We start from the raw sequence: 18,399 nt of genomic DNA on the forward strand, positions 1-18,399 counted from the left end.
CGGAAGGAGCACTGACCTAGAAGCTGGGAGGCCTAAGTTCTCTGCCTGCTCCTATCTCTGATTAACTGTGTCATCTCTGGCAAGCTATTTCTTCCTGTGTCCTCAGTTTCTTCTCCTGTAAGAGAAGTGATTTGGATTAGATCAAGGAGCTCCAAACCTGACCATGCCTTGGAATGACCTGGGGAGTTGCAGAGTTAGATTGCTTCTGTGACGGGGCCTCAGGAAGCTGTTTTTCACAGGTTTTCTTAAGTAGTTCTGTTAGGTTTGGGGGACCCTAAAAACTAGATAATTTTATAAATCACCTGCAACTCTTGGAAGCAGATTCTAGTAAACAGAATGGTCCCATGTCAAGGTTCTGCTGCTGTGGGTTTTTTTTTTTTTTTTTTTTTTAGAATTTTAATATTTATTTTTTAGTTATCTGCAGACATAACACCATTGTTTGTATGTGGTGCTGAGGATCGAACCCGGGCCGCACGCATGCCAGGCGAGCGCGCTACCACTTGAGCCACATCCCCAGCCCATGCTGTGGGGTTTTATCAGAGGGCAGGTGGTGGGTAGTTTATTCTATCTATCTATCTATCTATCTATCTATCTATCTACCTACCTACCTACCTACCAGGGATTATCCCCAGAGGCACTTAAACCACTGAGACACATTTCCCAGCCTGGGTAGTTTTTTGTTGTTGTTGTTGATATTATCACCATCATTAATGTTATCATTATTATTACTTTGCTGCTATTCTAGTGTCACAGAGGGATGTGGTGGTGCCCCATCTTGTGGGTTCAGCCATGAACAAGGCCCTGGCCTAAGGGGGTCTTGGGTTACTTCAGAGTTGGGAGTGGGCTTTGGAGAGGAGGGAAGGGTGGGAAGGGCCTTCTCTGGTAGGTGGAGCCTCTTGGCAAGGAACTTCTGCTTTCCCTCTCTCCTGGGTGGAGTTTGGCTAGATGGGCTTTGGCACCAACCTCTGGTACTGAGAGAGTCTCTCCCCACCCATGTTCCTCCCCCATTTCCCAGCTAGCTGCTCAGCTCTGGGGACTGCCCCTTCTACCCTTCCTTTCCTGACTTCCTCCCCAGGTTCCCTGGAGCCCTTGCCAACCTCATTCTTGAGCCTGCTAATCTGTCTGCCACCCCTCTGCTTCCTTGCCTCACCCTTGCACATGCCATTCTCCCTACCTGGAATGTCACCCCCCTGTTCTCCCTGCACTGATTCACATTTCTGGGTTCCTTCAAAATCCAGCTCAACATTCGCCCACTTCATCCAGGCCCTGTTCTGCCTTGATCTGCTCAGCTCTCTCCTCTTCGTCACAGGCTTATTTACACTTAGAATAACAGAATCAGAAAATGGCTATAGACTCAAGAAAAATAGGTAGGGATGATCTAAATCAACCCCCTTCCTGTGGTAGATGAGAAAATTCAGGACTAGAGAGGCTGTGACTTGGCTAAGATCACCCAGATTGCGAGATTTCTTGAATAGTTGGCTTTGTAAGAGGGTTTCAAGTATATTCTATGTTTGTTTGGTTTCCTCAACACATCGTGATTAATATGAGGGCAGCGGCTGTGTTTGTGTTTTTATCTTTAATGTTCTTTATACCCATACTCTGGGGAGGGCTGTGTGTGTGTGTGTGTGTGTGTGTGTGTGTGTGTGTGTGAGAGAGAGAGAGAGAGAGAGAGAGAGAGAGAGAGAGAGAGAAGGAGAGAGAGAGAGACATCGAGGAGCTAGAGTAATTATATTTCACATGGTATCAGGGCAAAAATTCTACTACTACTCATAGTGGTGCTGTTTAGCCACACAGAGACACCAAAAACAAAGCACAAAACAGTGGTACAAAATTTTGCATATATTATTCGTATAATTTCAGACCAGCTCTGTGGGGTAGATAGCCATGATATTGCTATTACACAGAAAACTTAGATTTAGGTATCACTCAAGCTAGGTGTGGTAGCTCATGCCTGTAATTCCAGCTACTGGGGGTGCAGAGGTAGGAGGATCATAAGTTTGAGGCCAACTTGAACAACTTAGCGAGACTGTTTTAAAATTTAAAAAGGGCTGGGATGTAGCTCAGTGATAGAGTGCCACTGGGTTTAATCTCTAGAAACAAACAAACAAAAAGATATCACCCAGGAGGTTTGTGGCAGAACTGAGTGTAGAACTCAGGCTCCCTGACTTCCAATCCAGGGCCCTGATACCCACAATGCCTCTCTCCTGGCTCTTTCCTTATGTGCTTGGATGTAGTTATCAAGGTAGTGACTTCTGTCATCTTTTTCATTGGCTGTACCTTTTTCATTTGGGGGTTGAAGAGACCCTGTCTTTGACTTCCTGCCCCTCCCTATCCTGTCCCAGTGCTTTCTCCTCATGTCCCCCCACCACACTGCTGGCACCTAGACACATACAAGCTTACTCAGAACTGCAGGTGTCTAGGGCAACAGACCACAGGGTAAACCACACCACCTTTGTTGACTCTAAAGGAGGTAAGGGCACGCCGGGGGAAGGGACTTGCTTAGTTCTCCACCAACTCAAGATCCCACGGTCATCTCCCTTGCCAACCTGGGCCATCTAGACTGGCAGCCATGTGCAGCCTCTTCCTGATTTATTCATTCACTTCTGGTCCAGAAGCACGTGGCACCTCTTGTCTTAGACCCTGAAATCTTAGATGAGTGTCTGCCTGCCTGCAGCCCAAAGCCATACCCAGGATGCTTACTTAGCTCCTTAATCCTGTGCAAAGCAACAGAGAAAGGGGGCGGAGGGAACAAGGATATGACCACATGACTGGAGCCAGTAAGACAGGAGACTTGGCATCAGGAACGATATGCACAGGTCAACAGGGACCTCAAGGAATCAGGCTGCTCAGGAATAGGAGACCCTGACAAAGCTTGGCCACTGTTCTCACCTGCTAGGAGAAATAACACAGGCTCTGAATCAGATACACTTGAGATCAAGTCACTTACTGTCTCTGTGGCCTTAGGCGAATCATTTTGTCTTTCTGAAACTGTAGTTTGCTCACTAAAACAATGGGGATAATAATGAGGTGTAAGCAAAAGGACCTTGAACAACATGTGAAACATAGGAGATGCTCAAGAAATCTTCAATTTTTTTTTCCCTCCCTGCCTCTCCCACTTTCTTCCTTCCTTCTCCTTCTTCTCTCTGTCCCTTTACTTGGAGTTGGGGATTTAACCTCCCCTATTAATCTACAAGTCTGAAACTCTATGCATTGGCATTCGATCCCAGGCCCAGAAACTGGAGCACAAGGCCTGGCCCAATCCCATGCAATGGCTGTCCACTGAGACCCTGGGGAGTGAGCATGCCTCTGTGGGAAGAGGTTGTCTGTAGTAAGTGCACAGTTATGGGAGGACTTGTTGCTGAAGCTGCCACATTGAGAAGGCTGGGACAGGAGTGGTCTTGAGGTTTAGACTTGAGGACTTTCTGGAACTTTGAATCCTGGCACAAAGTAGGCACCCAATAATATTTATTGAATGAATGAATGGCCCTATAACTTACTCATTGTGCAACTTTGGTCAGGTTTCTTCATCTTTATGGGCCATACTTTATTCACGAGCATAACAAGGATTATTGTTAAGAATAAATGATCTAATGTTTGTCTAAGGGCTAGCGTAGGTCTGCTACATGGTAAACAGTCAGTAAAGGGTAGCTAACTAAGGGAAGAAAGAGAGAAGAAAGAGAAAGAGAAGGTCAAGTAGTCCCAGGGGCCCAAAGGGAAGCCGAGAGGGGTGTGCACAGGCTTTGTGTGGGCCAGAGACCCCAGGGAAGACTTGACGCAAGTCCTTTGGGGCCAATCTCTTATGCTAGGTATTTAGCTCAGCAGGCTGTGAAAGGCCTGGACTTGAGAGACTTTATAGAAGCTCCCCATGGTAACCAGGGTAGAGGAGAGAGAGATAGCCTGCATTTTATAGTCTCATGTCTCTAGGGTTCATGGAGGCTCTCTAACATATCCCAGCAGGGCACATGTGACTTAGAAACTGTCTAAAGACTCCACAATAGGGCAGGGGCTGGTGGAGTGGTAAGTAAATCTAGTGCGGGAAAGAGGGACACAGTCCAGCCTCTCAGCTGCAGGTCACACACACTGTCTTCCTCTGCCTGTATTTGGCAGGCAGTGAGTCCTGGTGTGTATAGAAAGCCACATGTTGAACACTGTAAGGACAGACAGGCAGCAAGACATCTCTGTTCAGGTCATTCAGAAGTCAGTGATCAGGTTGATAAGAAAAAGCAGATTTATAGGTAAATATGTGAATGATGCACCTGGTAGAAATGAGCAAAAAAGGACCCAACTTCAGCACAGAAATAGACATAGCAGAGTGAGAGGTTCATGTGTTATGGGGGGGGTGTATTGTGGGGATACAGGAGGGAGATAATAGGGGCTGTCTGTAGTAACTGGGGTTACTGGGGTCTGCAGTAAATAGGAATTTTGCTTGGGGCTGTGGGCCTCCAGGAGAGATTGGAAGAGGTTGATTTGGTTAGGAAGTGAGCATTGGGGAGATGTAAGAGCAGGTGTCTTGCAGAGCTAGCATGGATACTCATGTGACAGAAGAGTGTATTGGGGTGACCAGCTAAAGAAGGGTCCTGAAGGCCATGAACATCTGTCCCAGTTCAACAAAAAACCCACATGGAGTTTGATTTCTGTTCAAAGCACTATCAGAAATGCAGCCATGACTCAGCTAGTAGCTGGCAGTAGTTGCAGCATTCAAACCAGATATCTACTCTTGAAGCTCTTGGGAAAGAAGAAAGAGTTGAGACTAGTTGATGAGGTGGGTGAAGGTCAGAGAGAAAAACCACCACACTGGGGGCAGGTCCTTTCAGGGAAGGGAAAAATCCTACTGGCAATGGAATCGGCCTTCCTGGAGAAGACTATGGGTTTTGAGAAGCAGAAAGGTTTTTTTTTTTTTTTTTTTGTACTGGGAATTGAACTCAGGGGCACTCAACCACTGAGCCACATCCCCAGCCCTATTTTGTATTTTACTTAGGGACAGGGTCTCACTGAGTTGCTTAGCACTTTGCTGTTGCTGAGGCTGGCTTTGAAATTGTGATCCTCCCCAGCCACTGGGATTACAGGTGTGCACCACCACGCCCGGCAAGAAGTAGAAAGATTTCAATAGGAGAAAGAGACTGGTGAGGACATTTATTTTTGGAGGGAGAACAATGAGCCAAAGGCATGGAGTGAGAAAGCATGAAGACAGGAGGGGTATGGTCTGCTATTATTTCAGTCTATTAAAAAAATAATACTACCAATAGTAAATAACATCATTAATCACTAAGTATCAGGAAGCACTGGGCAAGGACAGGGGTGTGTAGCATGGTACCATGTTATAGGAGAACTTGAATATCAGGAAAGGAGTTTGTGAATATAAGTTAACAAGTTCAGAGGGGTTCCATCTACCTGCCAGTGAGCACTGGGACAAGAAAAGCACCTGAAATAGGAAGTCAGCAGCTAAGCATCACAGGCCAGAGCAGTGACTGAGGGAGTAAGTCTGTGGTCAGAAGTTTTTCTTCAGCATGGCTAAACACTTCTAGGCCCCTATAGACTCTTGCTTCCAATCCAACATGGTTCCACCACTGCATCTGCCTCAACTTCTGTAAACTCTGGAGGTCCTAAGGTTGAGGGAGTAGGTTCAGGTCAGAAGGAAACTAAGTGCTCCCTGCTTTCCAGTGGCACCTCACCCACACTATAGGAGAGCCCTGTTTTCTGGGTCAGGGACCTCTGGCCTTCCCAGGAGCTTTCTGACCCAGCATATTGCTGGAGGCTGACACTGCTGATAGTAGGCCAGGAAGCACAACGGGGAGGTCCTCAGCCCCTGACCTCTGAATCTGACCTTCTCTCCAGCCCAAAGAGGGGTAGTGGGTGGGAGGGGGGGTAGAGGCAGGGAGGGCCGCTTTGCAAAGCCTGCCCTGAGCTGAGTTTATTAGCTGAGGGAGGGCTGGAGGCGGCTACATTCCGACTCACAGACTGGAACATTTCTGTGATCCGCTGTAATGCACTGGGGGACACTGGGCACATTGCTGAAGTTTGACTCATAGGGACCGGGAGGGGGAAAGAAGGAGGGGGGGGGTTGTAGAGGGAGAGGAATGGGAGGAAGAGAGGAAGAGGAGAGGAGGGAAGGAAATCCCTTGAGAAATTTCTTTAAAAAAAAAAAAAAAAGAAAGAAAAGAAAACTTTCAAAATCTGCACCACCCCCATCCCCTTTTTCTTTTAATAGGAACAGGCTGGACCCTTCTATTCCCTTCAGCAGAAATGGGGGGGGGGTGCCAGTGGGGGAGGGCTGGCAGTGATTCAAATCAGATCCTGGAACTTTCCCGAGGCGAGTGTGTGTGTGTGTGTGTGTGTGTGTGTGTGTGTGTGTGTGTGAGAGAGAGAGAGAGAGAGAGAGAGAGAGAGAGAGAGAGAGAGAGAGAGAGATTGGGGGTGTCCGTCTGGGAATCCTTGCGTGGGACCTTGTATGGGACTCGACGCGTGTCCATTTGTCCCTGTATGCGACTATTTGCTCGTGGACTGTATGTGTACATAGGTGTGTGCACGGGGGTCCTTCCCTGAAGCGTGTGTCTGTGTAAATGATCCTGCCCCTGTGTAAACATGGATGTATGCTCGTTTTGTATGCAAGGGTGCGTGCGCTCAGGTATCTGGGTTTCCGGGAATTGTGCTCCGGTCGGAGCGCCGCGCGGCGGCTGGGGCTCGGCTGCAGCGCGCGGGTCGGACCGCGTCCCGCGTTCCGGGTTCGGCGCTGCAGGCCAGGCGGTGCACCGCGCCCCGCCGCGATCAGGCGGCGCGCAGTGTCTGCGGCCCTCCTGTGCGCCGCGCCGTGCAGTGTCTGCCGGGGTGGTGTGTCCCAGGGCCGCGAGCGCCTGCCCCCTCCCTCCCCTCCCCCTTGGCCCGCTCTCAGACTCAGATAAAGCATTTCCTTCCATTGTCATCCTACCCGGCCGGCCGGGCTGCCAGGGCCCTCCCCCTCCCGGCCCCCTCCCTTCCTCTCGCCGTCTCTCAGTCGCTCTGCAGCCTCCGGCGACTGGGGGGATGTGAGGCCGGCGCCCCAGCCCCCCGCTCCGCCATGAGCCCCCCGCTCTGAGGGCCCCGGCCCCTGGATGCACAGCCCCGGCGCTGGTGAGTACTGGGCGGCCGCCCCCCGCCCCGCCCGCCCCGCCCTGTGCGGCACCCAGCGCCGCCCGCCCAGGCTCGGGCTCCGGCTCCGGCTCCGGCTCCAGCTCGGGCTCCGACCAGCTCCGCGGCCCGGGCCGGGTGTGCCCCCCGCGACCGCACCCGCCCTGCCGGGCTCCGCGGAGCTCGGGCAGCCTCCGGGCCGGAGCTGGTTCCGGGGCCGGAGGGCTCGGGCCTCCCGCGGGGCGCCCACATCCGCCTGCCCGGGGCAGCGACAGGCCCGAGGGAGGGAGCTGGGAGGCCCCGGGCCGTGGGTGCCCGGGCCCTGCGTTCCATCACCCCTATTCCCGGGGAGGACAAGCTGGGAGACCTGGGAGACCGGGGAAGTAGGGACGGCTGCCGTAGCCCGAGGAGGGGGCGGTACTCCGAAGCGGAAGGTTTGGAAGTTCAGGGGCAAAGGGCAGGACCCACTAAGTTGGAGCCCAGCTTGTTGGGGCTGGACATCAGCGCCCTCATCCCGCGGAGTCCGTCAGGGCCCTACTCAGATTTTTGGGTGGAGAAAATGGTCCTCTGGAGGGGTCCCGGGTTGGGAGACTTATTCGAGCATTGACTCTGGCTCACCCATCAGGGTAAAGAGACACCTGTGCCCAAGTGAGCTGGGAAGGGCAGTCCCTGCAGGAGAACCGGAAGGTGGGGACCACTGGCTGTATACTGAAGGCTGGGGACCTGAATATGGGTCCTAGGGTCTGTTGGTGCCGGGGAATGTGAGAGCAGGGCAGAGGCAAATCTGGCAAACTAAGCTGGATTCCGATTACCAATTTTTAGGCCTGCAGGTTAGAGGACAGCTATCTGGGGCCTGCAGGCCACCTTGTGTCCCCCCATTTCCTTCCCTCTGGCTGCCCATTTGTGTCTGACCTCGACCAGCCATTGCTGCGCCTCATTCCTTGTCCTTGTTGACAGAAGGCCTCCTGCAATGAACACTGGCCCTCTTGCTGCTAACCATCCCTCCCACACCCTTCTTCAACAACTACTTCAACCTCACTGCCTGCCAGTTTCTAGGGTGCGAATGGGCATTGGTTCTCAACAACCATGATGGGAGCTCAACATCCGAACCATCAGCCTGTCCCCAGACTTGCACCTGAACCCATGGGGACCGTCCTTCAAGTCCCCCTCCAGCCATTGGGCCGAAAGAAAGGAAACTATGACTCAGGTTACTATGCTCTAATGGGGCAGTTTGGTGGCCCATTTCTCCATGACAGGATCCCACAGGCTTCTGGGTTGACACACATACTTCCCTCCTCATCCTGACCCTCTTATACATTCCAAGCCCTTCTGTAGCTTCTGCAAACCATCTCTGGGCTTCTCATTGCTTAGCATTTCCCTCACCCTCCCTGCTATTTCCTTGCCCCCTGCCCCCAATCCCTAATTTTTCTTTTCAGTCACTGCTGAGGGAAACTGAGGCACACAGCAGTTTCACTGTATGGTACCCAGTGGACTAAAACTGGAACAAGTCCTGGACCCTTTGTGACTTGTCCCCTGCCTTTAGCTCCTTCCTGCCTAGCAGCATCAGGAGCAGAGTCAAACTCAGAGCTACTCCTTGGTGTTGCACCTGGAATGGTTGAGGGTAGTGCTCCTATAAGGAGCACTCTGTCCCTTAGTTCAGCCTATTGTGTGGGTATCTCCCTGGCCACCAAGGCTTACTTTGGTTTGTAGAGGCAGGGACATTTTAATTTCTAAGCAGGTCATTCCACTTTTATTTCAAGCTCAGATTCCTTGTCACCAAATGGGGCAGAAATTCCAAGTGCACTATCCAGAGCACAGAGCAAGAGTGGCTGACCACAAAGAGATAAGTCAGTGTCTAACTAGGTGTGTGTGTGTGTGTGTGTGTGTGCGCGCGCGTACACACACACACACACACTTCCATTAGGAATAGTGGACCTCAGCTTTAGTGTTTGAACTCCAGAGTTGAAAGTTTCACAATTGTGATATAAAACTTTTGGGCAACTGAGAAACTTTTATGTGGTGGTGATGGGGGGAATGGAGACCCTCTTGTAAGACCCCCTGGAAGACAGAAGCCTCTGTAATCCAACCTCCTCTTTGTCTTCTTTCCCCTGACCTTTCATTAAGAACTGGTAGTTTTGAAGTTGGCAGAGGCCTGAGACAAGATGAACTAATGCAAGGGCCAGGGTCACCCAGCCAGGGAATGGCAGGCAGCCTGAATGGGCTGGGACCAGGCTTTCTGCCTCTGCTGGTGCCCATTCTCCTGACCCTGTGCATGCGTAGATGTAGAGCTGGGACTTCCAGTGAAGTCCGGGATATTGCTGGAACAGGGCCCCAGGAAGACCTGGGACTGGGGGAAGGGCATATGTCCCCTGGAGGCTCAAGCTCCTAGACTATGAATTTGTGTGTGTTGGATTTGTTAGCTGGATGGGCACTTCCTCTGGGGCAGGAAGCATTGATTTCCTGTGGTGGTAGTGGTGGTGGGGAGGTTGGTAGGGATTAGGAATGGGGGGCTCAGCTCTGGGCTATTCCTGATGTTTAGGACCACAAAGAGTTTCTCCTTGAGGCTGCTTCCGCCAATCCAGGGGAGGCAGGAAAGAGATGCTGGCCAGGAGGCCCAGGCTGAGGCTGAAGAAGGAGGCTATGAGGCCAATGAGAGGGGGGTGGGCAACACAGCAGGAAGCCCGGTCAGCAGGTGACCCTGCCGGGTATTGTGTTTCCTTTATAATATTTTCTCCTGTTTCTGTGGTAACCTTCCCTGGGGGACCTAGGCCTTAGGGCTGCAGGAAAGCGCCCCCAGACAGCCCTTTCCTTAGAGGCCTACGTATTAGGAGGAGTCCCCAGATCTAGCCACCTATTAACCCTTTTGGCTTCCTAGGACCAGGGCCTGGGAATCCAGGCAAGTAGCCTGAGGGAGCACTGATTTGGAGGCTCAGTGGTGGCCCTCTGTCATCTCTTGGGGGGCCGTGGAACAGAAAGGGTGCTGGATATGGGAGGGCTCCTAGAAACTTGAGTCATCAGTCTCAGCCTCTGCCTCTCCTCATCCCATCTCTCTGTACTGCCCTCCTCTAGCCACACAAGGGGGAGGTGAACAGCATGCTGCCTGGGGCAAGGGGGAGAGGTGTGGGTGGCAGAGGTGGGAGGGATGTTTTCATCAGCAGAGCATAGCTCCTTTGGTTCTGGACCAGTTCCCAGAGGCAAAATAAATTCAGGATAGCATCTCTAAAGTGTGAGTCTCCATATGATGTGTATGTGCACACACATTGGGTGTGTGATGGGTAGGTGTCTGTTTGCCCCAGCTGTGAGCTGTGAATATGGATATTGTGGTTCCATGGCATCTTGTGACCAATGTTGTGGCTCTGTGCTGGGTATTTGGGAGGGGGGTATGCACACATATAGTATAGATGTGTGTCATCTGTATAGTATATACCTTTGCAATCTATGGCCCTGTGTGGGGTATATGGACATGTTTGGGGGAATGAATACCTGTGTAGCAGTGGCTTTTAAATGAAAGTCCAGATGTTGACTTGTAAAGCACCATTTCATCCATGGTCCTCAAATGCCAGTTCCTAGACCATTTGCTTCAGAGTCACATGAGGAATGTGTTATAAACATCCTCAGGCCCTATTCCAGAATCTGCAGGGTTGGGGCCTTGGAATCTAGATTTTAACGTGTACTTCAGGTAATTTTGGTGCAAAGCTGTTTGTGAAAACCCAATCTGGGCCAACCTCTTCATTTTTTCTTTAAAGAAACAGAACTGCATAAGATATATAATTTTTCCAAGGTCAGAGGGTTATTAAAAGGAAGAACCAAGACATGATGCAAGTCTTCCAAAACTTGTCCAGGACTTAGTGCTCAACCATGAATCCTATATGTGCACACATCCACACATGGTGTATTAAAGGGGACCAGACGGGGCTGGTGAAGATTCTTTTTTTTTTTTTTTTTATTGGTTGTTCAAAACATTACAAAGCTCTTGACATATCATATTTCATACATTTGATTCAAGTGGGTTATGAACTCCCATTTTTACCCCGTATACAGATTGCAGAATCACATCGGTTACACATTCACATTTTTACATAATGCCATATTAGTAACTGTTGTGTTCTGCTACCTTTCCTATCCTCTACTATCCCCCCTCCCCTAGTGAAGATTCCGACTCTGATGGGGGATGAACTTTCTTCTGGGGTCCCAGGCTTCTTGACCTTGTTCTTCTTGTTACATTGTTTCCTCCTGGGGGAAATCCTGGAATGTGGCATATGGGTCCTAAAGGTTGATGTTGGCAGCCAGGGACACTCATTTACCCAGCTGGTCAATCAGCAATTCATCCATTCATTGGATGCTTGCTGAGCCTTACTGTATGCCAGCCAGCCTGGGCACAGATGTGCAGTGGACACAAAGGCACACCATCTAACTTCAGGGAACTTCCCTTTTAGTGAAGGAGACAAATAGAAGCAAGAAAGCAAGTAAAGGAATGAGTATGAGGGCATAGCTCAGTTAATAGAATGTTTGCCTCACATGCCAAAGCTCTGGGTTCAATTCCCAGCACCAACAGAAAAAAATAAAAATAAGAAAAGGAATGAGTATATGTGATTGGTTACACATTGTGATAAGCCCTACATAGAAATGACTAGGTATATCAATAAAAAATAACAAGGTGGAACTTCCTTAGATAGGGCCATGGAAGGCCCAGCTGAAACACTGATTTCTTCTCCTACCTCCTTGGACTGACAATGTGCCCCCAAAGCCTGCTGAGTCGTGCTTGAGGACTTCCTGGACCCAGGTGGGGGATTTGGGCTGAGGACTGGTGCTGAATTGCTGGCCTCTCTCCTGGCATGGAGGACAGTAGTCTCCTCTACTTAAGCAGCCCCTGGGGGACAGAGCAGGGGGAAATCAGGGGGAGCAGAAAGAAGCCAAAATCCAGGTTGCTCCCTTGCTTGAGGTGGGGGTCGAGTCCAGGACGTTGTGGCCATATGGAATTGTTAGAAAGGAGGCAGCCTCTCTGCTGGAGCTCCCAAGCACCACCTCATTCCTGACTCTCCTGCGTCACTTTCCTTTCCCCTCATTTCTTTCCCTTCCTCCAGGTCTCCCCACTGGGAACTGCTGTGCCTGGGAACCACTGTACCCAGTCTCTCCCCTCTGAGCCTACCCTGGCTACCTCTGGCCACTGGGATTTATTTACCTGGCTCAGGAATTAGAGGGAGTCAAGGCTTAGACAGGACCTGGGCCCTGAGAAAGAGGAGAGGGTTCAAGAGAGGGCTGCAGTTGGCCCTGCAGGGCCCAGAATAGTAGAGGGTATGAAGAGGTCTGAACCCAGATGACCCTTGGTTGGGCTCTCCAAAGCCTCTTGTAGGCCCTTGGCATCTGCTTTTCAAACTGGGTGAGCCTCTGAGATAAGAGAGGCAGAAGGATCTGATTCGAGCCACCTGCTCTACATCTGCTAGAAGGAAATGCCCCCTTGGGTCCACCTGCAGCCCTGCCCCTGCATCCTCTCTCAGGGGGTTAACTTTCACATTAGCAACTTGGGTGAAAAGTTCCTCATCTAGGTCAGCAAGCAGCCTTCAGACTCTCTGGCCTCCAACCTCTCCTCTGTGGAAGTTTTCCCTGGGAGACCCAGAGCTTCCAGCTGGGAAGTGCAGCCCTTTCCTTAGAGGAGCCCTCAAGTAAGAGAAGGGGGCTGGGTCTGCTTTCCTCCTCTTCCTAACTGCCAGGTCTGTCTTCTCCTTGGGCCTTTCTTCAGACTGCTGGGTGCCCTCTCAGCCCTTCCCTGCAGGAGCAGCACAGCAGGCTCCTATGAGGAAGGCTCTGGGCTACAATTCCATCCCCACCCTGTCTCCACACCACTTAACTTTTCCCCTATGTTCTTACAGGGAATGGAAACCCTGATGGTCAGAAACCTTGGGCCTTCAGAGCCAGCCTCACAAGCTGGGGATAATGCGCGGACCCCATTCCCCTTGGGTTCCGCTTAACTCCCAGTAGTGCCCATTCCAAGAAGTCCAGCTCTGGGTCCTACAGCAACATCCCCCGCGCCCGCCCCCAGAAGTCCCCAACCCTCCCACCGCCGCTCCCCAGGATGGCCGGGAGGAGCAGGGCAGGCTGGGAGTTACAGGTTCGGAAAGAGTCCGGGGTGGGGGAATTCGGCGACAGGGCTGCAACCGTCTTGTTGTGCTTGCCCCACAAACCTGCACGTCCGGGGCATCCGCTGCACCCTCCGGGGCATTCAGGTTGTAGAACTGCTCTCAGAATGACAGACTGGTGGCACCCGGTTGGGGCAGGGGGTGGGAGGGTGAAGGGGGGAGCCCCAGGCAAGGGGGAGCTGGAGGGTTAAAAATAGCAGCAGCCGGGTTTCGGTTAGCAAATGTGGAGGCGGGGAGCTGGAGGCGGGGCGGCGGCAGCCAACAGGGCTGTGCTTCCCCGGGTCTCAGGAGTGAGTCACGGTGGAGACGCTGCGGAGGTGAGGGCACGACACAGCACAGCACCCCACCCGGCTGGGCCTGGCAAGGGGCTGCATGAGCAGGCCGCGTCCCCAGAGACCCAGAGCTAAAGGGGTTTATGACTCTCCCTTCTGGGACTTCAGGGCTGTCTTGAGAGCTTGGCCGTGGGCATTGTGTGATATGGGGGAAGAAGTGGCCCAGGACCTGGGTTTGAATCCCAGTGGAATGGGTGCACAAGGATGCTGAGAGCACTCAGTGTCCAGGCACCCCCTCCATTTGGCAACATGAACACTTGGTGGATTCTAAAGTACCTTACAGATGTTAATTATCACATTAGACCCCTGTGTGCCCATTGCAAAGTCTAATAGGAGGCTCATCCTATAAGGGATGGGGAGGAATGGATGGCTTTGGCATAATCCCTGTTTCTCCTGCAAGCAGTTAAACATGACCTTGGGCACCTTCCTCACTGTGCCTCAGTTTCTTCATCAGTAATGTGAAAATAATTATAGTCTCAATCTCATGGAGTTGCTGTAAAGATTAAAGGAGCTGGGTGTGGTGGCGCAGGCCTCTGATCCCAGCTGAGGCCAGAGGACAGAGACATGAGATGGGAGGGAAAGGGAGAGAAAAGGGAAATTGCATGGAAATGAAGGGAGACCCTCATTGCTATACAATATTACATATAAGAGGTTGTGAGGGGAATGGGAAAATTAACAAGGAGAGAAATGAATTACAATAGATGGGGTAGAGAGAGAAGATGGGAGGGGAGGGGAGGGGGGATAGTAGGGGATAGGAAAAGTAGCAGAATACAACAATTACTAATTGGGCATTATGTAAAATTGTGGATGTGTAACCTACGTGATTCTGCAATCTGCATTTGGGGTAAAATTGGGAGTTCATAACCCACTTCAATCTAATGTATGAAATATGATATGTCATGAGCTTTGTAATGTTGTGAACAACCAATAAAAAAAATAATAATAAAAAAAAAAAAAAGAAAGTTCAAGGTCAACCTTAAAAAAAAGGATTGGGGATGTAGCTCAGAGGTAAAGCGCCCCTGGGCTCAATTCCCAGTACCAAAAAACAAACAAAAACCCACTTAAGATTAAAGGGCTTAGCATAAGTAAAGTTAGTTCTATGCCTGGTTGCCTGGTATGAAGTCAGTGCACACTGAATACTCATCATTATTATTGATGTTATTGTTCATATTTGTGAAGGTCAGGGACAGGGAATGTTGAAGACACGAAGAACAGAAACTTGGGCCCAGCCCCAGTTCACAGAAAAAACCAGGCCAAACTCCCTGCTCCAGATTCCTCCACCCATAAGGGCCTGGAACAGCAGGAATCTGTAGCCAGAAGTCATAGGGTGGACCCTTACTTCTCTTGTTAACTCCCTTCCCAGTGGGGCAGGGTGAGGGGAGACCCCAGCATGCAGCCAGCTGGCCCTTGGGAGGGGCTGCTATGTCAGCCAGGGGAGGGGCTGGGACAGGCCACCCCAATGGCCTTGCTATGGGGTACGTTGCCAGCCTCTGCTGCAGTGACCTTTATTTTAGCTCCTTGGTGACAGCTCCTAAGAAGAACATGAAGCAGCAGAGGGTGGGCAGGTTAGTGACGTCAGCAGTGAGTATTCCCAGCACAGCAGCCCTGGAAGAGGCATGAGGCATTTCTTTCAGGAAATGATCATTATTCAGCCAACAGGCATTCATTAAGGAAGGCCTGACTTTATGCCTAGCCTGGGCTAGGCCCTCAGCATGATTCAGAAGAGGCAGAGGACTCTAGGTTGTAGATAACATGGAACCTCAGAGAATTCTGGGTCCAAGAAAATATGGAGGTGAAGAAAGTCCTATGGCCTAGTTCTCACAGGAACCTGGGGTCAGATGTTTGCTCCCATAGGTTGTACCATCTTTGTGTGCATGCGCATGCCTATATACACTGCACTTATTGCAGAGGTACTTTATGGGCATTGAAGATAGCAGACAATACAGAGCCGCAAACCTTAAAAAATAAAAACCGTAACACCGCCGTCAGAGAGACTACAATAGGCCCACAGTGCACACCTTCACATTCCTCACATCCCTTTTTAGGTTATTCTTTTTATCAACATGAGATCACACTGCACATACTGTTTTTGTTTTTCAGTCAAGGATCTCTTCTCATTGCAGTTAACTTTCATCTCATCAGGTCCTCAGTTGGCCATATATTGTTTATTACAGTTGATTTTTCCAATTGGTGCCAAGATCATGCATCTGTCTGTTGAATTCCCTGAAAGCTGTGTAAGCACCCTGGCTGGATTTGTGATCTGAAAAAATCTTGGACTAAGTGTCAAGGGCAATCCTAGCTGCACAAGGGAAGTGGGGCACCTGGAGAATCTCCCCAAAAGATCTCTTCCATTTTCCAAAAATAGGCAAAAAGAGGGGATATTAAGGCATGACTAGATTGGGACCTCTAGGGTATCAATTGTCATTAATATTTGTGACATCCCTGTGAGTGCCAGTACTCTGAGCTTGTTGCAGTTCCTGGACTCATTCAGATGCCTCAGTTTGCCTGTTCTTACTGAGTGTCCCACCCCAAGGCCAGGGTTTTCAGGGTAGCCTCTGCCTTTTTCTACCATCTGGCTGTGTACCTAGTCTTCAGGAAGCCACCCTGTAGGTGGGTGCTTCCTTCTGCCTCTACCTCATCCACCTGCCCAAGATCTGCCTGGATGTGAGGCCTGGGAGTGAGGGAGAGACTACCTCTTTCCAAGGAAACTCACCCCGGGTTACCACTCCACTGGTGACTTGCTCTGGTTATGCAACTCAAATTTTCTACAGGGCTTGACAGTTTCCAGAGTGCTTGCCCAGCGTGTAATCTTCCAAAGCAGCCCTGGGAGGTCTGCTAGTTTACTTATACCCTACTGGAGGCAGCCACAGGAAACACAATAAGATGGTAAAATGTACATTTGAAAAGCAGGGAAAATATAAGATGAAAAAGGAAGTGAAGATGGGGGGTGGCCTCCTGGAGACAGGAGGCCAGTGAGGGACACAGACCAAAATCATGATCTGTTTTTATTTTTGTTATTGTTGATAACTTTTGGATGGAGCACAGCACACTTTGTAGGAACATGCTGATGCTGGGAGTCACACCCTTGGGTTATATTGTCCCTTCTGTGGCCTCATATCACCATCTACTAGGAGGTAGGCTGAGTTAACTATACACACCAGTGTATTGATTATGACCTTCGGTTCTCGAGTCCCAGTTGCCCCATGTACCATCCATCTGACCTTGCAAGTCTCTCTTTCATTTTTATTTTTATTTTTTGTAGTGCTGGCGTTTGAACCCCAAGCCTTGTGCATACTAAGTAAACACTTTACCACTGAGTTACACCCCCCAACCATTGCAAGTTACTTAACCTCTCTCTCTAAGCCTCAGTTTCCTCCTTTGTAATAACAGTTTCCACCTTACAGGCTGTTGTGAGAACTACATGAGATGGTTAGAGTGAAATGCTTAGTATGGTAACCAGCACACTGTTAGCAATTAACACATGCCATTAATATTGATCTTCTTAATTAATAATTAGGATAATATTATCATTATTAATATTATAACTTGCTGGTTATAATAGTCACAGTCTTGTGAATGGGCTGGCTTGTTTTTGGGTGGCACAGGCGAGAGGAGCCAAAGGAGGACATCTCTTGGCTCATGGTGTATCTGGGAGAGGCAGACAGGAGTAGGATATACCGGGAAGCAGAGTCTGGCCCAGGGGGAGCCGACTGAGAGAGCAAGGGAATGCCTGTGAGACCTCAGAGGGGAGAAGGAGCCGCCCTGAGAGGCAGCCCTAGGGCGGTGACTGTGCTTCCTGTTGGGGCAAGCACTTGAGAAAGACTGGCTCAGACTGGCTGCTAAGAGGGAGCAGCTGGTCTAAGTGGGGCGCCATGGGGTGGGGGAGGGGGAATAGACTAAGGCAGAAGCTGACAGGACCTAAACTTTTATCCCTATATTACCATGGGGCCTCAAATCTTGCCTGCTCAGGATGTTTTGCTTATGATAGGAAAGATGGTGGTTAGACTTCATGGGGGAACTTATTATCTTAGGGATTGAAGACACTGGAGTGGGGGAGTTGAGGGTAAATGTGGAACTTATGTATTTGAGGGTTTGAATCTAGGAACTTCAGATTCAAGGGAAGCCTGCTTGCTCAGGAATTCCCTGAGTGAGCAGGGCAGTGGGGAGCAGGCCTAGCTGTAAGGAGGCAGCTGTGGTCATAGGAACTGGATGCAGGTTTGCCATGTCTGGCACCCTGAAGAAGCATCTGTGCCCTCCCTCCACAATGTAGGGAAGGCTGAGGGGTGGTCTGAGAGGTGAGGTGGCAGGGCCTGAAGGACCCGGCACTCTCCTGAGAGTGCCAGGCCCAGGAACCACATCCACATGTAGCTGAGAAATGGCCCAGCACCCCTGGTCCCAGGATCTAGCCAGGTCTCCTCCCATGAGGCGAGGCCACCAGAGTGGAACAGATCTGGGGTGGGGGACAAGAAGCTAGGAAGAATGCTTTCCCACCCCTGGGGAGCTCAAGCTGCCACTGCCATGGTTACCTCTGCTTCCTGTTTGATTCATCTCAAACAGCAGAAGTGAGGGGGGTGGGTACTGGCTCCCAGCTCAGGCCACCGCTGCGTGGGGCTGTTTACAACAGCCGCATGTGGGATTCCCAGAAAGAGACTCCAAACCGGACATCCTGCGGCTGCAAAATACCCAGGTGTCAAGAGCTAAAAATAGCTGCTACAGGGCCCCAGCCACCCAGAGGTGACGGGAAAGGGGCATGCTCACTGTGGAGGCTAGAGGGCAGTCTGTAGCCTGCGTATCCAGCCTCTGCCCTCTGGGTGCGCAGCTGCTGA

The 18,399-nt window shown here is 50.7% G+C and overlaps 1 protein-coding gene across 12 annotated transcripts in view; it reads left to right on the plus strand.

Annotated features, from left to right (window-relative positions):
- The first annotated feature begins 6,937 nt into the window (after nt 1-6,937).
- Nucleotides 6,938-18,399, plus strand: part of Hdac7 (histone deacetylase 7) — a 36,891-nt gene continuing 25,429 nt past the window's right edge. For 5 of the 12 annotated variants that reach the window (XM_026400629.2, XM_026400630.2, XM_026400633.2 and 2 more), the window contains exons 1-2: nt 6,938-7,107; nt 8,062-8,311. In XM_026400629.2, the coding sequence (XP_026256414.2) occupies nt 8,191-8,311 (121 nt within the window). In that variant the 5' untranslated portion in view covers nt 6,938-7,107; nt 8,062-8,190. The remainder of the gene's footprint in view (nt 7,108-8,061; nt 8,312-18,399) is intronic. The other 7 variants (XM_077798292.1, XM_026400632.2, XM_077798291.1 and 4 more) reach the window with 2 other exon arrangements.

This window comes from Urocitellus parryii, chromosome 5 (genome assembly GCF_045843805.1).
Source record: "Urocitellus parryii isolate mUroPar1 chromosome 5, mUroPar1.hap1, whole genome shotgun sequence".
Classification (NCBI taxonomy): Eukaryota; Metazoa; Chordata; class Mammalia; order Rodentia; family Sciuridae; genus Urocitellus; species Urocitellus parryii.